Genomic DNA, 24327 nt, shown 5'->3' with positions numbered 1-24327 from the left:
AGGCTGAGGCGGGAGAATGGCGTGAACCCGGGAGGCGGAGCTTGCAGTGAGCCGAGATCATGCCACTGCACTCCAGCCTGGGAGACACAGCGAGACTCTGTCTCAAAAAAAAAAAAAAAAAAAAAAAAGAAAAAAAAATTTTTTTTGAGTGTATTGGCTACTCAGTGATATTGAACATTTAATTGCCAAATAAAACTTTTACATTTAACTCACTAATTTATGCTTTTCTTGTTGTGTTACCCATTGTTTTTCCTTGCTGTGAAGCTTCCTAGCTGATGTGTCTATTACTGGGTTGGGCTTTTGACATTCTTTACATTAATATGGATAACATTTTACTTTCATTCTTTTGGTAAAAAACACAGGAGATTTACCTTTGTGAGGTCGAGGCGGGCAGGTCACCTGAGGTCAGGAGTTCGAGGCTAGCCTGTCCAACGTGGTGAAACCCTGTCTCTACTAAAAATACAAAAGTAGCTATGTATAGTGGCTCATGTCTGTAATCCCAGCTACTTGGGAGACTGAGACAGGAGAATCGATTGAACCTGAGGGCAGAGGTTGCAGTGAGCCGAGATCGCACCGCTGCACTCCAGCCTGGGTGACAAGAAAGAAACTCTGTCTCAAAGAAAAGAAAAAAGAAGAAAATTAACCATCTTAACCATTTTTAAATGCACACACGTATTTGTTTTTGTAAGCTCCTTTATAGCACAGAGCGTGTCTCAGACATCTATAAATTTCCCATAACATAAGTACTTAGTAGGTACTAGGAAGTAAGCCAACATTTTCTTCTGCAAAAATTGTACTTGTTTTTGAATGCCTGTCTTTATCTTGCAGTATGTTCATGCGGATGCTCCTACCAATAAAACACTGGCTGGGCTGGTGGTGCAGCTTCTTCAGTTCCAGGAAGATGCCTTTGGGAAGCATGTCACCAACCCGGCCTTCACCAAACTCCCTGTAAGTACATCAACTTATTATTATTTGGGCATCCACAGTTGCTGTACTTTTAGGTATAGCATCCGGCTTTTTTCCTTTGCTGCTGCTAGCGTGTAGAATTAAAAAAACCAAAAAAAAAAAAAAAACCCCAAGAGAACAATTTTAGTTATAGAATATTACTACTTTTTAACGTAGGAAGCTGCTTTTTGAAGAAGCACTTGATATTTGCATTAAATATTGGAGCAGTCATTGTGAAGACCTAAAAATATTTTACCATGTTGCAGTTCCCTATCCTCTCGCTGTGAGAGTCTTCTCCATGCTTTCTCCTGATGCAGGTTTTGTGCCTAGAATACTGTTTTGTGGAATTTTTTACATTTTGTAGGTGAGATACCTTCTGAACTTGTGTGAGAATATAATTTTGGTGTCCTTGCAATTGTGTGTTTTATTTTTATTTTTACAGACAGGGTCTTGTTCTATTGCCCAGGCTGGTTTGATCACAGTGTACTGCAGCCTTGATCTCTGGGCTCTAACCATCTTCCCACCTCAGCTTCCCAAGAGGCTGGGACTACTAGCACGTGCTAGCATGCACGTATGGGTGACTTTTAAATTTCTGTGGGGATGAGATCTTGCTGTGTTGCCCAGGCTGGTCTCAAAATTTTGGCCAGAAGGCGATCCTTCTGCATTGACCTCCAAAAGCACTTTGATTACTGATGCGAGCCACCATGCCAGCCCTTCTCTGCTATCTTTATTTTATTTTATTTTTGAGACAAAGTCTCGCTCTGTTGCCCAGGCTGGAGTGCAGTGGTGCCATTTCGGCTCACTGCAACCTCTGCATCCTGGGTTTAAGCAATTCTTGTGCCTCAGACTCCTGAGTAGTTAGGATTACAGGTGCGCGCCACCATACCCAGCTAATTTTTTTATTTTTAGTAGAGACAGGGTTTCACCATGTTGGCCAGGCTGGTCTTGAACTCCCAACCTCAAGTGATCCACCCACCTTGTCCTCCCAAAGTACTGGGAGTACAGGTGTAAACCACCACATCTGGCCTTTATTTTTATTTTTATTTTTATTTTATGTTATGTTATTTTATGTTATTTTTTGAGATGGAGTCTTGTTCTGTCACCCAGGCTGGAGTGCAGTGGAGTGATCTCGGCTCACTGCAACCTCTGCCTCCCGCGTTCAAGTGATTTTCCTGCCTCAGCCTCCTGAGTAGGTGGGACTACAGGCATGCACCACCCACCACACCTGGCTAATTTTTGTATTTTTAGTAGAGATGGGGTTTCACTGTGTTGGCCCAGCTGGTCTTGAACTCAAGTGATTTGCCTACCTCGGCTTCCCAAAGCACTGGGATTACAGGTGTGAGCCACTGTGCCCAGCCTCTGCTATCTTATACTCCTTCATTTATATTTTTGAACTCTGATTGTACAAATACTAGATTTTTAGGAATTGTCATATCTTTTCTCATAATTTTTGTCTCTGAATTCATTTCGGGTTTTGTTTCTAGCGTGGTGTTAGCTGCCTTTATGAATCTATGATCAGTAGACCTTTTTTGTGGGGACTGTTCTTGATCACTAAATCGTTTAACAACTTACTGATCTTTCAAATATAATTGAGAATAAGAAATAGTAGTCTGGGCACGGTGGCTTATGCCTGTAATCCCAGCACTTTGGGAGGCTGAGGTGGGCGGATCACGAGGTCAGGAGATCGAGGCCATCCTGTCTAACAAGGTGAAACCTTGTCTCTACTAAAAGTACAAAAATTAGCTGGGCATGGTGGCAGGTGCTTGTAGTCCCAGCTACTTGGGGGAGGCTGAGGCAGGAGAATGACGTGAACCCGGGAGGCGGAGCTTGCAGTGAGCCGAGATTGCGTCACTGCACTCCAGCCTGGGTGACAGAGCGAGACTCCATCTCAAAAAAAATAAAAAATAAAAAAAAATAGGCCAGGTGCGGTGGCTCACGCCTGTAATCCCAGCACTTTGGGAGGCCGAGGCGGGCGGATCACGAGTTCAGGAGATCAAGGCCATCCTGGCTAACACGGTGAAACCCCGTCTCTACTAAAAATACAAAAAATTAGCTGGGCGTGGTGGCGGGCGCCTGTAGTCCCAGCTACTCGGGAGGCTGAGGCAGAAGAATGGTGTGAATCTGGGAGGTGGAGCTTGCAGTGAGCTGAGATCGGGCCACTGTGCTCCAGCCTGGGTGAGAGAGCGAGGTTCCGTCTCAAAAAAAAAAAAATAGTGTTTCAATGATCTTACCGTTAAATGTGTTTGCGTATGATGTTTTTATGATCCAAAAAGTTAAAGAAATTTAGTTAAATAGATTGATGTGGTTACTTTTCTCATTTTGAATTATAATTGGGAAGCTTTTATCATTCCTTGGTTATAAAGGAATTCAGCTATGTGTTCTTTTAGTACTTGTATGGTTTCATTTTTCACTTTTTTTTTTTTTAAATTTATAAAGATAGAGACAGGGTCTTTCTGTGTTCCCTAGGCTGGTCTTTTTTTGGAGACAAAGTCTTGCTCTGTCTCCCAGGCTGGAGTGCATGGTGCTATTTCAGCTCACCACAACCTCTGTCTCCCAGGTTCAAGCAATTCTTGTGCCTCAGCCTCCCAAGTAGCTGGGAATTCAGGCACCTGCCACTACGCCTGGCTAATTTTTTTGTGTTTTTAGTAGAGACGAGGTTTCACCATGTTGACCAGGCTGGTGTTGAACTCCTGATCTCAGGTGATCCACACGCCTCAGCCTCCCAAAGTGGTGGGATTATAGGTGTGAGCCACTGCGCCCGGCCCCAGGCTGGTCTTGAACTCTTGGGCTCAGGTGATCTTCCCGCCTTGGCTTTGCAAAGTCCTGGGATTACAGGTATGAATCACCACACCCAGCCTTATTATTTATTTATTTATTTATTTTTGAGACAGAGTCTCGCTCTGTCGCCCAGGCTGGAGTGCAGTGGCACGATCTCAGCTCACTGCAAGCTCCACCTACCGGGTTCATGCCATTCTCCTGCCTCAGCCTCCCGAGTAGCTGGGACTACAGGTGCCCGCCACCATGCCCGGCTAATTTTTTTTTTTTTAAATTTGTAGTAGAGACAGGGTTTCACCATGTTAGCTAGGATGGCCTCAATCTCCTGACCTTGTGATCTGCCCACCTCAGCCTCCCCAAGTGCTGGGATTACAGACGTGAGCCACCGTGCCAGTCCCCAGCCTTATTTTTACATTTAGCTCTCTGATCCGTTTAGGATTTGCCCTGGTTAATTGGTGTGGGAAATGGCAGATCCATTTTTATGTTTTTCGTTATGGTTATCTGGTTATTCCAGAAAAGTTCATTTAAAAGGGCTCCTTTTCTCCACTGATTGGAGCTCAGCAAATGCTAAGAATTTGATTAGGTGCAGGGTCCTAAGAATACAAACAAATACTGTATATTATTTGTCCTCAGGGGACTCACAGTCTAATGAGCTGTGTGAGTGGAGACTTTGACTTACTTGGTGATGTCAGGAAATGTTTCTGTGGAAAAGGACATTTGAATTGTGTCTTGAAAGTTGAGTGTGAGTTCTTCAGCTAAGTGGGGGAAGATGGGATTTTCAGGCAGTGGTAGCAACACATAAAAGCATTACGGTCTGAGAGAATGTGATACTTAAAGGTAGTTGCACATAGTTCAGCACATTTAGACCTAAGGGTAGGTAGAGGGCAGTCAGCAGAGAGATGGGCCAGAGTCAGTCATAAAAGGACTGGTTTACTGTGCTAGAAGTGTGCATTTTATCTTGAAGGTGATGGGAAACCACATCATAGGGGAAAGTAGAAGGTGGCTTAGTCAAGTTTGGTATTTATGTATGTATGTATATATATGTGTGTGTGTGTGTATGTATATGTATTTATGACGGAGTCTTGCTGTGTCGCCCAGGCTGGAGTGCAATGGCGTGATATCGACTCACTGCAACCTCTGCCTCCTGGGTTCAAGCAATTCTCCTGCCTCAGCCTCCAGAGTAGCTGGGATTACAGGTGCCACCACCGTACCTGGCTAATTTTTGTATTTTTTAGTAGACACAGTTTCACCATCTTGGCCAGGCTGGTCTCGAACTCCTCACCTCGTGATCCGACCGCCTCTGCCTCCCAAAGTGCTGGGATTACAGGCGTGAGCCACTGTGCCTGGCCTATTTTTTTTTTTTTTTTTTTTTTTTTTTTTGAGATGGAGTCTCACTCTGTCATCCAGGCTGGAGTACAGCGGTGTAATCTTGGCTCGCTGCAACCTCCACCTCCTAGGTTCAAGCAATTCTCCTGCCTCAGTCTCCCCAGTAGCTGGGACTACAGGAGCCTGCCACCACGCCTGGCTCATTTTTGTATTTTTAGTAGAGACAAGGTTTCACCAGGTTGGCCAGGCTGGTCTTGAACTCCTGACCTCAGGCGATCTGCCTGCCTTGGCCTCCCAAAGTGCTGGATTACAGGTGTGAGCCACCGTGCCCAGCTAGCTGCCTGATGTTTTTTGTAACAAAAGTTTAAAGATACTTAAAAGTAAAAATTTGCAAGATTAGTATGAAGAACTTTTCTTTTCCCTTCACTCAGAATCTACAGTTGCTAACATTTTACCCATTTGCTTTATCATTATCATTTTCTGTGGGATGTGTGTTACGTATTTTATGTGTGAAAAATTTGAAAGTTCCTTGTTCCTTTACAGCTAAAGTATTCATTTCCTGTTCTCTTGCATTGTGAACTGGGCTAGAATTATCAAATTAACTATTGATTGAGGTTTTCGATAGCTTAATTCACTGTAATATAGTACATATTGATTGCACTTTATTAATTGTAACATGTAATTTAGAGTAAAATTACAGATTATATTATATAAAGTATTTTACATAATATGATTGAAATTATATTGGGATTCTTAATTAGGAAAATATGCATGTTTTCAAAAATGGTGTTTTCAGAGAGCGTTATGTGTGGGCTCTTTGACTCCTGGGAACTAAACCATTATTTAGTTCCAGATTTTAAAGTATTAGGGAGGAATGTTTTTAGGCATAAGCCGTAATTAAAAACAATTCCTGGTTTAGTGCCACTGGGACCAGATGTATTTGCCTTCCTCTCAAAATGGTGTTCAACGTTTTCCCAGATGAAAGGAATTGATACAATCCGTAATGGTATAAAACAAAATTCGTTGAGATAGATAATTAACAAAGCAAAGAATGTTTCAGTGAGACATATAAGTTATATACTTTAAAAAGTTTTTTCCCTGAGTAATCAGTATGGTATAAGAGTTCATGCTGGGCATAGTTGACACCTGTAATCTCAGCACTTTGGGAGGCTGAGGTGGTCAAAACTCTTGACCCCAGGGGTTTGAAACTAGCCTGGGCAATATAGGCCCCGTCTCTACAAAGAAATACAAGAAAAATTGGCCGGGTGCGGTGGCTCAAGCCTGTAATCCCAGCACTTTGGGAGGCCGAGACGGGTGGATCACGAGGTCAGGAGATCGAGACCATCCTGGCTAACACGGTGAAACCCCGTCTCTACTAAAAAAATACAAAAAAACAGCTGGGCGAGGTGGTGGGCGCCTGTAGTCCCAGCTACTCGGGAGGCTGAGGCAGGAGAATGGCGTGAACCCGGGAGGCGGAGCTTGCAGTGAGCTGAGATCCGGCCACTGCACTCCAGCCTGGGCGACAGAGCGAGACTCCGTCTCAAAAAAAAAAGAAATACAAGAAAAATCATCTGGGTGTGGTGGTGTATGCACGCTTGTAGCCCCAGCTACTTGGGAGGCTGAGGTGGGAGGATCACTTGAGCCTGGGAGACAGAGGTTGCAGTGAGCTGAGACTCTGTTTTAAAAAAAAGAGTTCACTATTTTGTTGTTGTTGTTGTCGTTGTCCAGGCTGGAGTGCAATGGTGCGATCTCGGTCACTGCAACCTCTGCCTCCTGGGTTCAGACTATTCTCCTGCCTCAGCCTCCCGAGGAGCTGAGATTACAGGCGCCCGCCACCATGCACAGCTAATTTTTGTATTTTTAGTATAGACGGGTTTTCTCCATGTTGGCCAGGCTGGTCTTGAACTCCTTTTTTTTTTTTTTTTTTTGAGACGGAGTCTCGCTTTGTCGCCCAGGCTGGAGTGCAGTGGCCGGATCTCAGCTTACTGCACGCTCTGCCTCCTGGGTTTATGCCATTCTCCTGCCTCAGCCTCCCGAGTAGCTGGGACTACAGCAGGCGCCCGCCACCTCGCCCGGCTAGTTTTTTATATTTTTTTAGTAGAGACGGGGTTTCACCGGGTTAGCCAGGATGGTCTCGATCTCCTGACCTCGTGATCCACCCATCTCAGCCTCCCAAAGTGCTGGGATTACAGGCTTGAGCCACCGCGCCCAGCCTTGGTCTTGAACTCCTGACCTCGTGATCCACCCGCCTCAGTCTCCTAAAGTGCTGGGATTACAGGCGTGAGCCACCATGCCCAACCGAGATCGCTATTTGGACTAATCATTTTAAAAAAAAAATCAGAGTAGAGGCTGGGTGCGGTGGCTCAGGCCTGTATTCCCAGCACTTTGGGAGGCTGAAGCGGGCAGGTCACCTGAGGTTGGGAGTTCAGGACCAGCCTGACCAACATGGAGAAACCCTGTGTCTATCAAAAATACAAAATTAGCCGGATGTGGTGGTACCTGCCTGTAATCTCAGCTACTCAGGAGGCCAAGGCAGGAGAATCACTTGAACCTGGGAGGCAGACGTTGTGGTGAGCTGAGATTGCGCCACTGCACTCTAGCCTGGGCAACAAGAGCGAAACTCCATTTCAAAAAAAGAAAAAATCAGAGTGGAACTTTTTTTTTTTTTTTGAGACGGAGTCTCACTCTGTCGCCCAGGCTGGAGTGCAGTGGCACGATCTCTGATCACTGCAACCCTGCCTCCCGGGTTCACGCCATTCTGCTGCCTCAGCCTCCCAAGTAGCTGGGACTGCAGGCGCCTGGCACCACGCCCGGCTAATTTGTTTTTGTATTTTAGTAGAGACGGGGTGTCACTGTGTTAGCCAGGATGGTCTCGAACTCCTGACCTCATGATCCGCCCACCTTGGCCTCCTGAAGTGTTGGGATTACAGGAGTGAGCCACCATGCCCGGCTAGAGTGGAACTTTATATAGTAACTTCCCAAATCATGCTGGATGTCAGACAACTGGCTCTTGTTCTATCAAATGCTGAGAGATTTAGAAAGAAAGAACCAAACACTTCATAAGGCTAAGGCTAAAGGTGTGTTGCATTAGCAAACACATGAATTGAAACAAAAAAAAATTGCTAAGATGTGGGTATAAAACAAAAAAGAAAAATATATTTTACCTTCATTACAAGTAAAGTTTCTAATTTTTCTACAAGCCCTCCAAGGCTTTAGTCTACATAATATAAACGTAATCGTAATAATAGAACTATTTTTCTCTTTTTGAGACAGGGTCTCTCTCACCCTGTCACTCAGGCTGGAGTGTGGTGGTATGATCTCAACTCACTGCATCTTCGACCCCTACTTTCCGGGCTCAGGTAGATCCTCCCACCTCACCCTCCTGAGTAGTTGGGACAATAGGCTTGCACCACTACACCCTGCTAATTGTTGTGTGTTTTTTTGTAGAGACAGGGTTTTGCCCTGTTGCCCAGACTGTTCTCGAACTTCTGGGCTCAGGCTGTCTTCCCGCCTTGGCCCCCCAATGTCCTGGGTTTACAGACATGAGCCACAGTGCCCGACCTAGAGCTATTTTTTTTAATTCTGCATTTTAAAATAGATTATAAGCATCTGTGTTTAAAAAAACAAGAAAGCTCTGAGAGTAAGAAATGTAGAAGGTTAAGTGAGAGTCTCAAGTAACTGGATTTTAATTGTGTTTGGGAGATGTCCAAGATTTTGTTTTCTTTTTTACGTGACACAGCCCCAGGAGATCCTGAGAATGTATTCCCAAAATTGTAAACCTGTCATTGCACTTAAAAAATTAATCATTGACCCAGCGAGGTGGCTCACCACGCCTGTAATCCCAGCACTTTGGGAGGCCAAGGCGGGCAGATCACGAGGTCAAGAGATTGAGACCATCCTGGCTAACATGGTGAAACCCCATCTGTACTAAAAATGCAAAAAAATTAGCCAGGTGTGGTGGCGGGCGCCTGTAGTCCCAGCTACTCGGGAGGCTGAGGCAGGAGAATGGCATGAACCTGGGAGGCGGAGCTTGCAGTGAGCCGAGATCGCATCACTGCACTCCAGCCTGGGCAACAGAGCGAGACTCCGTCTCAAAAAAAAAAAAATTATTTAGACTGGGGGCGGTGGCTCACGCCTGTAATCCCAGCACTTTGGGAGGCTGAGGTAGGTGGATCACCTGAGGTCAGGAGTTAGAGACAAGCCTGGTTAACATGGTGAAACCCTGTCTCTACTAAAAATACAAAAATTACCCGGGCATGGTGGTAGGCGCCTGTAATCCCAGCTACTCGGAAGGCTGAGACAGGAGAATTGCTTGACCCCAGGAGGCGAAGGTTGCAGCGAGCCAAGATCATGCCGCTGTACTGCAGCCTGGGTGACAGCAAGATTCCATCTCAAAAAGAAAAAAAAAAATTTAATTTGCAACTGGAGGAAAAATGTAGAGTATTATATTCCTGAACTGATTTCACTCTGCCATTGTATGAATTTCAGAATGGAGAGACTATCTTTGGGAACATGGGACTAGGAAGGAGACCATAAGTGTTGTATATATATTTGAAGTGAGCATTTGAGTTTGTAGCTTAGAATTCTGTCTGATGAAAGTAGAATATAAGCACCTGTTTAAGCAAAATAGTATGGGAAATGTACTTGTGGAATAATGGTTTCGTTTTGCAAAATATATGGAAAGTAAAATACATTTTGACTTAAATAATTATAAAGAGAACATCCATTTAACCACAGTCCAGGTCAGAAATTGCTAACATTGCTAACAACCCTAACAAGCGTATGTATTCCTTCCCTAACCTTAAACTCCCCTTTTTCCCCCACAGATAATCTTTTCCTTGCTTCTTTTTTTTTCCTGAGATGGCGTTTCGCTCTTGTTGCTCAGGTTGGAGTGCAATGGTGCGATCTTGGCTCACTGCAACCTCTGCCTCCTGGGTTCAAGCGATTGTCCTGCCTCAGCCTCCTGACTAGCTGGGATTACAGGCATACGCCACCACGCCCAGCTAATTTTGCATTTTTAGTAGAGAAGGAGTTTCTCCGTGTTGTTCCGGCTGGTCTTGAACTCCCGACCTCAGGTGATCCACCTGTCTCAGCCTCCCAAAGTGCTGGGATTACAGGCGTGAGCCACCGTATCCGGCCTGCTTGCTTTTCTTTATAGGTATCACTGTGTTAGCATGCATCCCTGAATAATATAGTATAGTTTTGCTTGTTTTTGAATTTTGTACTAATGAACTCATAGATATTCTTGTAACTTGGCGGCCATGTAGGAAATAATTTGCAAACATGGAGAAAACAAATAGTCTAACTGAACTGCTCAGCCATATACGTGTGGATAAAACAAATTACTGTAGAAGAGTTAAGTCTCTGAAAAATCTAGTTAGCTAGCTTCTGGCCTTTATAATTCATGTGCAAGGGCAGTGAGCCTACATGATCTAGCATGACCAGTTAGATAGAGCTCAGTAGGCTGCAAAATATGGGCTGCTATGTTGGAGACATGGACTAGTATTCCAGGCAGAGGGCATGCTGGACCAGGTGGTGGGCAAGGCTCTGGAGAGCTGTATGATCAACTTCAATGCAGGCTTGTACTCCGTATCATATGGATTCACAGGTAGATACCTGAGTTCACTGGCATTGTACTTATTTATTTGATTGATGTTTCATTTATTTATTTTTTCCCATATTTTTACTTTTTTTCATCTTTCTCTCTCTCCCTATAATGTGTCCTCCAGCTTTGCTGAAGTATGGCTAATGTACAGTAAACAGTACATATTTAGCTGGGCACACTGGCTCATGTCTGTAATCCGGTGTACTTGGGAGACTGAAGCAGGAGGGTCACATGAGGCAAGGAGTTTGAGACCAGCTTGAGCAACATAGTGAGACCCTATTTATCAGAAAAACTAAAAATTAGTCGTGCATGGTGCTGTGTGCCTGTAGTCCCAAGTACTTGGGAGCTGACCCAGGACTATCACTTGATCCCAGGAGTTAGAGGCTGCCATGAGTTATAGTAGTACTGCTGCACTCTAGCCTGAGTGACAGAGCCAAATCCCATCAGTTTCTCTTTCTCTCTCTCTTTTTTTTTTCTAAAGAAAAAAGCTGGGTGCAGTGGTTCATGCTTATAATCTTAGCATTTTGGGTGGCTGAGGCTAGAGGAGTCCTTGAGCCCGGGAGTTTGAGACCAGCCTGGACAACATGGTGAGACACCCTGCCTACAAAAAATTTTAAAAAATTAGCTTGGTGTGGTGGTGCATGCCTGTGGTCGCAGCTACTTGGGAGGCTGAGGTGGGAGAATCCCTTGAGCCCAGGATGTTAAGGCTGTGGTGAACTATAATCATGCCATTGCACTCCAGCCTAGGCGACAGTGAGACCCTGTTTCAGAAGAAAAGCCTAACTGAAGTGTTTTGTGTTGTGAAAACATAGTGTAAACATAAAACAGAATACTGTATACATATATATTTATTTTCTTAAAAATCTCAGCTGGGCACTGTGGTTCATGCCTATCTGTAATCCCAATACTTTGGGAGGCCTAGGTGAGTGGGTCCTCTGAGCTCAAGAGTTTGAGACTAGCCTGAGCAACAATCTTGTGAAATTGAGCTTTTCTTAATATAGCTACAAAAATGGTGAAGTATAATACTGACTTATTTTAAAGCAGTTGTCAGAACTTACTGAAAAAATTATTTTGTTTTTATAATTTTTTTTTCTTTTGAGACGGAGTCTCACTCTGCCGCCCAGGCTGGAGTGCAGTGGCCGGATCTCGGCTCACTGCAAGCTCCGCCTCCCGGGTTCCCGCCATTCTCCTGCCTCAGCCTCCCGAGTAGCTGGGACTACAGGCGCCCGCCACCTCGCCCGGCTAGTTTTTTGTATTTTTTAGTAGAGACGGGGTTTCACTGTGTTAGCCAGGATGGTCTCGATCTCCTGACCTCGTGATCTGCCCGCCTCGGCCTCCCAAATGTGGTTATAATGCATTATTTTCTAGTTGCTAATAATTAATGTGAGCAACTTTTATTTATTGACCACTTGTCTATCCTTTCTTGAGAAGTACCTGTTTGCCTGTTTAAAAATTTGCACATTGGTCTTTCTCTCTTTTTCTTTTTTTCTTTTTTGTAACGGGGTCTGGCCTAATGACCCAGGCTGGAGTACATTGGCTTGATCATAGCTAACTGCGGCCTCAGACTCCTGGGCTCAGAGGATCTTCCCACCTTAGCCTCTCGAGTAGCTGGGACTACCAGTGTGCACCACCACACCTGGATAATTTTTTCTGTTTTTTTGTGGAGACAGTCTCACCTTGTTTCCTAGGCTGATCTCAAACTCTTGGGCTCAAGCGATTCTCCCAGTTCAGTGTTCCAAAGTGCTGGGATTACAGGTGTAAGCCACCATACCTGGCTGAATTTTTCTTAGGTATTCTGGATATGGTTCATTGGTCAGAAATATTTATTACAGATCTCTTCTCCCGCTTAATAGTTTATGTTTTTTTTTTTTTTTTTTTTTTTTTTGAGACGGAGTCTCGCTGTGTCTCCCAGGCTGGAGTGCAGTGGCGTGATCTCGGCTCACTGCAAGCTCCGCCTCCCGGGTTCACGCCATTCTCCCGCCTCAGCCTCCCAAGTAGCTGAGACTACAGGCGCCCGCCACCACGCCCGGCTAGTTTTTTGTATTTTTAGTAGAGACAGGGTTTCACCATGTTAGCCAGGATAGTCTCGATCTCCTGACCTCGTGATCCACCCGCCTCGGCCTCCCAAAGTGCTGAGATTACAGGCTTGAGCCACCGCGCCCGGCAATAGTTTATGTTTTTACTCTCATAATGATGTCCTTTGATGACCAGAGGTTTGTAATTGTAATATACAGCAGGAAACGGTAAACTTTTTCTGTAAAATGCCGGATATTTTGGGCTTTTTGGGTCATGTGGTTTGTGATGCAAGTACTCACTTTTGCTGCTATTGTGTGAAAGTAGCCACAAAAAAATACATGAATGAGTGTCAATTTGCTTTCGTTAAACTTTATCTGCGAAAACAAGAGTGGACTGCATTTGATCAGTGGACCATCATTTTCCGTTTCCTGGTACAGAACAATTTAGGAAAATTTTTCTGTATTGTTAATACTTTTTGTGTTCTTATAGAAATCTTTGCCTTTTTTTTTTGAGACGGAGTTTCGCTCTTGTTACCCAGGCTGGAGTGCAATGGCACGATCTCAGCTCATTGCAACCTTCGCCTCCCGGATTCAAGCGATTCTCCTGCCTCAGCCTCTTGTAGCTGGAATTACAGGCATGCACCACCACGCCTGGCTGATTTTGTCTTTTTAGTAGAGACGGGGTTTCTCCATGTTGGTCAGGCTGATCTCGAACTCCTGACCTCAAGTGATCTGCCTGCCTTGGCCTCCCAAAGTGGTAGGATTACAGGCATGAGCCACCACGCCCGGCCAGAAATCTTTGCCTTTTGTAAAGTCATGTATATATTCTATTGTATTTTCTTCCAGAAGCTTTATTTTTTATTTATTTATTATAATTTTTTTGAGATGGAGTCTTGCCCAGTCGCCCAGGCTGGAAAATGGCGCGATCTCAGCTCACTGCAACCTGTGCCTCCTGGGTTCAAATGATTCTGCTGCCTCAGCCTCCCGAGTAACTGGGTTTTCAGACGCCTGCCACCACGCCCAGCTTTTTTTTTTTTTTTTTTTTTTAAGATGGATTCTGGCTCTGTCACCCAGGCTGGAGTGCAGTGGCACCATCTCGGCTCATCGCAACCTCTGCCTCCTGGGTTCAAGCGAGTCCCTTGCCTCAGCCTTCAGAGTAGCTGGGATTACAGGTGCCTGCCACCACACCTGGCTAATTTCTGTATTTTTAGTAGAGACAGAGTTTACCATGTTGGTCAGGCTGGTCTCAAACTCCTGACCTTGCGATCCACTTGCCTCAGCCTCCCAAAGTGCTGGGATTACAGGCATGAGCCACTGCTCCTGGCCTATTTTTTTTTTTTTTTTTTTGAGACAGAGTCTCGCTCTGTTGCCCAGGCTGGAGTGCAGTGGTGCGATCTCAGCTCACTGGAAGCTCCGCCTCCCGGGTTCACGCCATTCTCCTGCCTCAGCCTCCCGAGTAGCTGGGACTATAGGCGCCTGCCACTACGCCCGGCTAAGTTTTTGTATTTTTAGTAGAGATGGGGTTTCACCGTGTTAGCCAGGATGGTCTCGATCTCCTGACCTCATGATCCACCCGCCTTGGCCTCCCGAAGTGCTGGGATTACAGGTGTGAGCCACCGCACCCCACCGATTTTTTGTATTTTTAGTAGAGACGGAGTTTAACCACATTGGCTAGGGTGGTCTGAAACTCCTGATCTTGTCATCTGCCCGCATTGACCTCCCAAAGTGCTGGGATTGCAGGCATGAGGCACCGCGCCTGGCCTATCTTACATTTTACATGATAATTTTTTTTAAAAAGTGCAATTTAAAAAAAAAATTCATTTTTTATTTAGTTAATTTAGTTTTTGAGGCAGACTCTCACTCAGACTGGAGTGCAGTGGTGCAATCTTGGCTGACTGCAACCTCCACCATCTGGGTTCAACGAGTTCTCCTGCCTCAGCCTCCTGAGTAGCTGGGATTACAGACATGTATAACCGTGCCCAGCTAATTTTTATTTATTTATTTATTTTTGAGACAGAGTCTTGCTCTGTCATCCAGGCTGGAGTGCAGTGGCACAGTCTCGGCTCACTGCAGCCTCTGCCTCCTGGGTTCAAGCTATTCTCCTGTCTCAGCTTACCAAGTAGCTGGGATTATAAGTGCCTGCCACCGTGCCTGGCTAATTTTTCTATTTTTAATAGAGATGGGGTTTCACCATGTTGGCTAGGCTAGGCTGGTCTTCAACTCTTGACCTACAGTGGTCTGCTTGTCTTGGCCTCCCAAAGTTCTGGCATTATAGGCATGGGGCACTGTGCCTAGCCTAGGGTTGTATTTTTTACCTTGCGTGATTACCACTTTGACGTTTAGTTGTTTCTTTTTTTTCCTCCCTTTGATTTGCTTTCTTTCTAGGAATTCAGCTGCTCATTTAAAATAATGTCTGTTACATTTACCCAATATTTCTACATGTTAGTGATAGTGTGTAATAGTTGTTTAGTCTACAATATTGCTGGAGCCAGCAACACTTTTTTCACTTGTAAAATGGGTGTAAAAGAGCAAAGTTCAGGCCAGGCGCCGTGGCTCATGCCTGTAATTTTAATACTTCGGGAGGCCGAGGCGGATGAATCACGACGTCAAGAGATCGAGACCATCCTGACCAACATGGTGAAACCCCGTCTCTGCTAAAAATACAAAAATTAGCTGGGTGTGGTGGCGCGCGCCTGCAGTCCCAGCTGCTCAGGAGGCTGAGGCAGGAGAATTGCTTGAACCTGGGAGGCGGAGGTTGCAGCGAGCTGAGATTGCACCAGTGCACTCCAGTCTGGCGACAGAGCAAGACTCTGTGTCATAAAAAAAAAAAGTAAAGTTCGTGTGATTGTTGTGACAAGTAAATGAGGAAATAAGTCAAAAGTGCTTCATGGTAAATTCTCAGTGATTGGTATCAGTGCTAGTACTTTTTGTTGTCTCCAAGACTATTACAGTAGCAATGACCTATCATTAGAGGTGCTGATAATAATACAATTTCCAAATAAGTTTAATAGATAAGTAAATGTATGGAATTTTTGATGTATGTCATTTTACTTTGTGAGGTATAAGAATTCTGGAATTTAAATGATGTGTTTTTTTTTCTCTCGACCGTTTTCAAGGTGTGAGGATGACTTTGTGATTTCCTGTGAACTCTCTTGGTTTTTTGGACACATTCTCTGCTTATTTACTACTTCACATCCCTTTTCTGGCACAGTCATTTATTGACTGATAGACCTAAACATAGTGTTATAAATGTGTACACTCCTTTCATAGAAACACACGTTTTTTACCAGTCGTTAGCACTACTTTGTCTTTTTTTTTTTTTTTTTTAAATTTTTTTTTGAGATGGAGTTTTGCTCTTGTTGCCCAGACTGGAGTGCAATGGTGCAATCTCGGCTCACTGCAACCTCCACCTCCCGGGTTCAAGCGATTCTCCTGCCTCAGCCTCCCGAGTAGCTGGGATTACAGGTGCACATCACCATGCCTGGTTGGTTAATTCTTTGTATTTTTATAAGAGACAGGGTTTCACTATGGCCAGGCTGGTCTTGAACTCCTGACCTCAGGTGGTCTGCCCCCCCGCCGCCCCCCCGGCCTCCCAGAGTGCTCAGTTTACAGGCGTGAGCCATCGCACCCGGCCTACTTTGTCTTTTATGAATAAGTAAAGAAGTAAGGGTTAATGGCACAAATTATTGTAGTAGATTTATCTTTTCATTTTTTATTTTGGAGATGGAGTCTTGCTCTATTGCCCAGGCTGGAGTGCAGTGGCGTGTTCTTGGCTCACTGCAACCTCCACCTCCTGGGTTCGAGTGATTCTCTTACCTCAGCCTCCCGAGTACCTGGGACTACAGGTGTGTGCCACCACGTCCAACTAATTTTTGTATTTTTAGTAGAGATGGGGTTTTACCATGTTGGCCAGGATGGTCTCAAACTCACCTCATGACCCGCCCGCCTCGGACTCCCAAAGTGTTGGGATTACAGGCGTGAGCCACCGTGCCTGGCCTAGATTTATCTTTTCTAAGTTTCTTTTTTTTTTTTTTTTTTTTTTTTTTTTTTGAGACGGAGTCTTGCTTTGTCGCCCAGGTTGGAGTGTAGTGGCCGGATCTCAGCTCACTGCAAGCTCCGCCTCCCGGGTTTACGCCATTCTCCTGCCTCGGCCTCCCGAGTAGCTGGGACTACAGGCGCCCGCCACCTCGCCCGGCTAGTTTTTTGTATTTTTTAGTAGAGATGGGGTTTCACCGTGTTAGCCAGGATGGTCTCGATCTCCTGACCTCGTGATCCGCCCGTCTTGGCCTCCCAAAGTGCTGGGATTACAGGCTTGAGCCACCGCGCTCGGCCTATCTTTTCTAAGTTTCATTAAGCTCAGCAAGATGTTAGGTGGGCTACGAATAAGTAGGATGAGACCACTTACATATATCCAGAATAAGATCAGATTAAATTTCCAATAGAGTCAGCCAGGGATAGAATTGTTTATTAAAAGCAATTGGGTCACACAGTTGAGAGTAGAGGCAGCCTGTTAGAGATGACTTTGACCCCCAGAGTCTCTAATTAGAGTGTTCAGCTGTTGAGATACTCATGTAAGGCATCATTTTGCTAGCTCTGGAAATTTCAGTTTTTGCTACTTTTTTTATGTTTGTTTTTTTCAGACAGGACTATGATCATGGTTTGCCGCAGCTAGCCCTAGGCTCAGCTAGCCCTCCTGACTCAGCCTATTGGGTAGCTGGGAGGTGCATCCTACCATGCCCGGCTAATTTTATTTTAATTATTTTCTAGAGACAGGGTTTTGCTCTGTTATGTTGCTCAGGCTGTTCTTGTACTCCTGGCCTTAAGTGATCCTCCTGTCTTGGCCTCTCAACGTGTTAGAATTACAGGTGTGAGCCACTGCATCTGGCTACCTTTTTATTCTTTAGATTTTCCGATACGAATTAACAAGTATTTACTCTAACATCCTGTGCTTTTCATTTAGGAAATGTTTAAGAACCATACTCACTATGAATTACAGCAGGGCCTCTTCAGCACTGGGGTTTATAGGATGGTGCTGGAATGGGAGATACAGTCAAGGTGCAGTGAATGTCTCTAAGAAGTTTCTTGTCCCCATCTTCAACTTTCCATTACCTGACTTTGGTTTCTCATGTTTTCATTTGGGTGATTGTGCTGCTGAGCTTTATGAGCCAATCCCAAGTCCATTTCTATCCCAAATCCATTTGTGTGCAAGCCGTGAGAATCCTTGATATATGGATAGACCTTGCCCTGCCAGTATCATTTTATTCTGCCACATCTGTAGAGGTTTTTTTGTTGTTGTTGTTGTTGTTGTTGTTGTTTTTGAGATGGAATCTGGCTCTGTCACCCAGGCTGGAGTACAGAGGTACAATCTTGGTTCACTGCAACCTCTGCCTCCCGGGTTCACAAGCCTCCTGAGTAGCTGGGATTACAGGTGTGTGCCACCATGTCCTGCGAATTTTTTTGTGTTTTTAGTAGTAATGGAGTTTCACCATGTTGGTTAGGCTTGTCTTGAACTCCTGACCTCGTGATCTGCCCTCCTCGGCCTCCCAAAGTGCTGGGATTATAGGCGTGAGCTACTGCGCCCGACCAAGGTTTTTATCTTGTTGAACTTCGTTGTTGGAACTAATACCTTTGATAGGTTCGTGAGTTCTGTCTATTCCTTTTTATTTTTATTTTTAAATAATATAGACAAGGTCTCCCTATGTTACCCAGGTGGGTCTTGAACTCCTGGGCTCAAGAAATCTTCCTACTGTGGCCTCCCAAAGTGCTGGAATTACACTGCTTTTATGTATATTTTACCATTGGAAAATTGAATGTCAGTTTTCTTTTTTTTTTTTTTTTGAGACGGAGTCTTGCTCTGTTGCCCAAGCTGGAGTGCAATGGTGTGATCTCAGCTCACTGCAACCTCCGCCTCCTGGGTTCAAGCGATTCTTCTGCCTCAGCCTCCCAAGTAGCTGGGATTACAGGCGTCTGCCACCACACCCAGCTAATTTGTGATTTTTAGTAAAGATGGAGTTTCACCATATTGGCCAGGCTGGTCTTGAACTCCTGACCTCATGATCAGCCTGCCTTGGCCTCCCAAAGTGTTGGGATTATAGGCATGAACCACCGTGCCTGGCCATCTGTTTTCTACTTCATTCTCAGCATCTGCCCCTGTAGTGGTTGAATAAAAGTTACTTTGTTAGCCTGGCACGGTGGCTCACGCTGTTAATCCCAGCACTTTGGGAGGCTGAGGTGGGTGGATCACCTAAGGTCAGGAATTCAAGACCAGCCTGGCCAACCTGGTGAAACCCTGTCTCTACTAAAAATACAAAAATAAGCCTGGTGTGGTGGCACGTGTCTGTAATCCCAGCTGTTCAGGAGACTGAGGCAGGACAATCACTTGAACCTGGGAGGCGGAGGTTGTAATGAGCCCAGATTGCGCCACTGCACTCCAGCCTGGTGACAAGAGCGAGACTCAGTCTCAAAAAAAAAGTTTGTCTTAAGTGTATATTTGGTAATGATTTCATTTTTCAAATTTAATATCTGTTGAGAAATTGACCTTAAATTATTTATACAGATGTTTTATTGTTATGGCCTGCTCAGTATATATTTCTGAGTAGCATGGATCTCTCATTTTAAGTGGTGTCAATATAGTTGAACTATTGAGAAAATTCAGATTACCTATGTTATCAGGTGGCACATTGCTGAATGTCGGTGATAGATTTGAATAAGCACTGTTCCTGTCCACAAGGAGTTCATATCCCACATAAAATATGTGAATCAGTCATGTCAGTATTATGCTGAGGTGCAATAGTGATTACAGGCATGGTTTGAGGAGAACATTTTAGATCAATCTGAGGATTAAGGGGAGGCTTTGTGTAGGAGAAGTAAGTCTCATTCTACTGTAGTAGATACCCACCTATTACATTAGTTTATTTATTTATTTATTTATTTATTTATTTGAGATGGAGTCTTGTTTGTCGCTAGGCTGGAGTGCCCTGGCGCGATCTTGGCTCACTTCATCCTCTGGCTTTCGGGTTCAGGCGATTCTTCTGCCTCAGCCTCCCAAGGAGCTGGGACTACAGGCATGTGCCACCATGCCCAGCTAATTTTTGTATTTTTAGTAGAGATGTGGTTTTACCATGTTGGCCAGGATGGTCTTGATCTCTTGACCTCGTGATCCGCCCGCCTTGGCCTCCCAAAGTGTTAGGATTATTCACGTGAGCCACCATGCCCAGCCTACATTAGTCTATTTTGAGATGTCAGCACTACAGGATTTTCAAAGATAAAATGTTATCAGTGGATAAGAATTGCACCCAAATGTACTTTTTTTTTTTTTTTTTTTTAGATGAAGTCTTGCTCTGTTGCCCAGACTGGAGTGCAGTGGCATGATCTTGGCTCACTGCAACCTCCACCTCCCTCCGCCATTCTCCTGCCTCAGCCTCCTGAGTAGCTGGGACTACAGGCACCCTCCACCACACCTGGCTAATTTTTTATATTTTTAGTGGAGACGGGCTTTCACCATGCTAGACAGAATGGTCTCGATCTCCTGACCTTCTGATCCGCCCGCCTCGGCCTCCCAGAGTGCTGGATTACAGGTGTGAGCCACTGCGCCTGGCCTTTTTTTTTTTTTTTTTTTTTTTTTAAGGACATTATAATGTAGCATTTGGGATGTATTGGGTATAGAGCTGGCCAAAATAGTAGGAGATCAGAAAAGCTGCATATTTAAAAAGCACAGAATAACCAGATTGACTTGGAGAGTGTATCAGCTTAATTTGGAAGAACTCTAAGGGATCTTAATGATTCTTCTTAATTTTTTTTTTTTTTTTTTGAGACGGAGTTTTGCTCTTGTTGCCCAGGCTGGAGTGCAATAGTGCGATCTCGGCTCACCGCAACCTCTGCCTCCCGGGTTCAATCACTTCTTCTGCCTCAGCCTCCCTAGTAGCTGGGATTACAGGTGCCACCATGCCTGGCCAATGTTTTGTGTTTTTATTAGAGATGGGGTTTCTCCCTGTTTGTCAGGCTGGTCTCGAACTCTCAACCTTAGGTGATCTGCCCGCCTCAGCCTCCCAAAGTGCTGGGATTGCAGGTGTGAGCCACAGCACCTGGCCTTAATTTTTGTATTTTTAGTAGAGACTGGGTTTCACCATGTTGGCCAGGCTGGTCTTAAACTCCTGACCTCAAGTGATCCACCTGCCTCATCCTCCCAAAGTGCTGGGATTATAGGCTTGAGCCACTGTGCCCAGCTGATTGATTATTTGCCTGCCCCTCCCTCTGTCCCTCTCCCCGCCACCTCTCTGTGTCTCTGTCGCGTTCTCTCTCTTTCTCTCTCTCTACCCCTGTGTGTGTGTGTGTAATTATTTGGTTAAAGGGTCTCACTTTGTCATCCAGGCTGAAGTGCAGTGGTGTGGTCACAGCTCATTGTAACCTCAACTTCCCAGGCTCAAGCAACCCATTTACCTCAGCCTCCTGAGTTGCTGGGGCCACAGGCATGTGCCGCCACACATGGTTCATTTTTGTTTTATAGTTTATTTTATTTTATAGATGAGGTTTCGCTATGTTGCGCAGGATGGTCTTGAACTACTGGTCTCGTGATCCTGCCTCGTTGGCCTCCCAAAGTGCGGGTTTTATAGGCCTGAGCCACTGTACCTGGCCTATTTATTTTTTTAAATTTTATTTATATTTAATTATGTTCTAATATCTATGACAAAATATACCATTTTAATGATTTTCATTTGTTTTTTGAGATAGGGTCTCACTCTATTACAGTGGTGTGACGTCAGCTCACTTCAACCTCCGCCTGCCAGGTTCAAGTGATTTTCCCACATCAGCCTTCCAAGTAGCTGGGACTACAGGCGCCTGCCACCTCGCCCTGCTAATTTTTGTATTTTTTGGTAGAGATGGGATTTCACCATGTTGGCCACTCTTGTCCCGAACTTCTGACATCAAGTGATCTAAGGGATCTTAATGATTCTTAATTTTTTTTGAGACGGAGTGTTGCTCTTGTTGCCCAGGCTGGAGTGCAATGGCATGATCTCAGCTCACTGCAACCTCTGCCTCCCTTGCTTAAGTGATTCTCCCACCTTAGCCTCCCAACTCGATCTCCCAAAGCGCTGGGATTACAGGATACTTTTTATTTTTTATTTATTACTATTTTTTTTTTTTAACAGAGGTGGGGTCTCACTATGTTGTCCAGGTTGGTCTTCTACTCTTGGGCTCAAGTGATCCTCCTGCCTCAGCCTCCCAAAGGTTTGGGATTATGGGATGGAGAAACTATGCTCACTTCTGTATGTATTAAACAATGACTTCCATTCCTTGTCCCTCTTTCCTTGGCAACCACCATTCTGCTTTTTGTCTCTTTTTTTAATGTTTGATACCATGTGGTTCTTTGTAGTATATTATTTTGTAGTAATAGTTTTTAAAGAAAAAAATGCATGGGTGTTTCTAATAACACTTCATCCTATTTCGCCTATCTGATGCTCAGTTTATATTGCTTATACCTTCATAATGTGGAAATTATTCACCATTTCATTTAATTTGAGCTATATTTTTAATCCATAAAGCACAGATCTCTTGAATTGTGGCATAGATTTTAGCTATTAGTTAAATATAGTTTTACATAGTTACACCACGTTTTTATGGTCATTAAAATATCATAATAGGCTAGGTGTGGTGGCTTATGCCGGTAATCCCAGCACTTTGGGAGGCCAAGGTGGGCGGATCACTTGAGGTCAAGAGTTTGAGATCAGCTTGGCCAATATGACAAAACTTTGTCTTTTAAATATGCAAAAACCAAAAAAAATTAGCTGGGCGTATTGGCACTCGCTTGTAATCCCAACTACGTGGGAGGCTGAGATATGAGAATTCCTTGAACCCGGGAGGCAGAGGCTGCAGTGAGCCATGATCACGTTGCTGTACTCCAGCCTGAGCGACACAGTTGAGAACCTGTCTCAGAAAAAAAAATAAGTATAATAAAAGTGTTCACTTACAATTTTTGTATAATTTATGTTTTTATTTTTATTTTTTTGTTGAGACAGTCTCACTATGTCGCCCAGGCTGGAGTGCAGTGGTGTGCTCTTGGCAACCTCTGCCTCCCGGGTTCAAGTGATTCTCCTGCCTCAGCCTCCCGAGTAGCTGGTATTACAGGCGCCCGCCACCACACCTAGGTAGTTGTTGTATTTTTAGTAGAGGTGGGGCTTCACCGTGTTGGCCATGCTGGTGGAAAACTCCTCACCTCACATGATCCACCCGCTTTGGCTTTCCAAAGTGCTGGGATTACAGGCGTGAACCACCACGCCTGGCCTAATTTTTGTATAATTTATAGTCAAGAATCTATAAGATGAAAAACTCTTACTATCTCTATATTTATTTTTTTGTTTCCTTTTTTTTTTTCTTGTGGCAAAGTTTCACTTCCTTGCCCAGGCTGGCCTCAGAACTCCTGTCTTCAAGCACTCCTCTCTTCCTCCCTGCCGCCTTTCTCAGCCAGGGTACTGGGGTTATAGGTGTTTTCTTTTGGAACATTTTGATTTACCTTTTTTATTAAAAAAAATTTTTTTGAGATAAGGTCACACTCTGTCACTCAGCCTGGATTTGTCACCATCACAGTTCCCTATAGCTCAACTTCCCATACTCATGCAATCCTCCCACCTCAGCCTCCTGCGTAGGTGGGACACTACAGGCATGTGCCACCATGCCCAGCTAATTTTTATATTTATATTTATATTTATATTTGTATTTGTATTTGTATTTGTATTTGTATTTTTTTGAGACAAGTTCTGGCTTTGTTGCCCAGGCTGGAGTATAATGGCGTGGTCTCAGGTCACTCCAACCTTTGCCTCCCAGGTTCAAGCCATCCTCCTACCTCAGCCTCCCAGTAGCTGGGACTACAGGCACACTCCCCCCATGCCTGGGTAATTTCTTTTGCATTTTTTGTTGAGACAGGGTTTCACCATGTTGCCCAGGCTGGTCTTGAACTCCTGTGCTAAAGCCATCTGCCCGCCTCGGCCTGCCAAATGCTGGGATTAAACTTTTTGTAGAGGTGGGATCTCACTGTGTTGCCCAAGCTGGTCTCAGACTCCTGCGCTCAAGTGATTCTTTCAACCTTGGTGTCTCAAAATGTTAGAATTACTGGTGTGTAGCTAGGCGCGATGGCTCACGCCTGTAATCACAGCACTTTGGGAGGCTGAGGCGGGCAGATCACTTGAGGTCAGGAGTTCGAGACCAGCCTGGCCAACATAGAGAAACCCTGTCTCTACTAAAAATACAAAATTAGCCGAGCGTGGTCACGCATGCCTGTAATCCCAGCTATTTAGGAGGCTGAGGCAAGAGAATCACTTGAACCTGGGAGGCAGAGGTTGCAGTGAGCCGAGATAGCACCATTGCACTCCAGCCTGGGCAACAAAAGCGAAACCCTGTCTCAGAAAAAACAACAACAACAACAAACTGCTCCTGGCCTAAATTTAGCTTTTTAAAATCTTTCTTTTGACAGACTATTTACTCAAATTATAGTATGTTTATGGAATTTAAAAGGAATTCTTTTGGGAGGGATATGAGGTCTTGCTATACTGTCTAGGCTGTTTGAATTCCTGTGCTCAAGTGATTCTTTCATCTCAGCCTCCCAAGTAGCTGTGACTATAGGTGTGAGCCACTGTACTTGCTACCAGAAAGTAGTTTGAATTCAGT

At 44.7% G+C, this 24327-nt stretch overlaps 1 protein-coding gene across 2 annotated transcripts in view; it reads left to right on the top strand.

Moving 5' to 3' along the window:
* Nucleotides 1–24327, top strand: part of SMARCC1 (SWI/SNF related BAF chromatin remodeling complex subunit C1) — a 194554-nt gene that overhangs the window by 11725 nt on the left and 158502 nt on the right. Inside the window, exon 2 of one of the 2 annotated variants that reach the window (XM_045386358.3) lies at nt 829–948. The exons of the other annotated variant lie outside the window; for it this stretch is intronic. Coding sequence (XP_045242293.1) covers nt 829–948 — 120 coding nt within the window. The remainder of the gene's footprint in view (nt 1–828; nt 949–24327) is intronic. 2 annotated transcript variants of the gene reach the window in all.

Source organism: Macaca fascicularis, chromosome 2 (assembly GCF_037993035.2).
Source record: "Macaca fascicularis isolate 582-1 chromosome 2, T2T-MFA8v1.1".
NCBI lineage: Eukaryota > Metazoa > Chordata > Mammalia > Primates > Cercopithecidae > Macaca > Macaca fascicularis.
The sequence above is the reverse complement of the archived record's forward strand: the minus strand, read 5'-3'. Positions and strand labels throughout refer to the sequence as shown.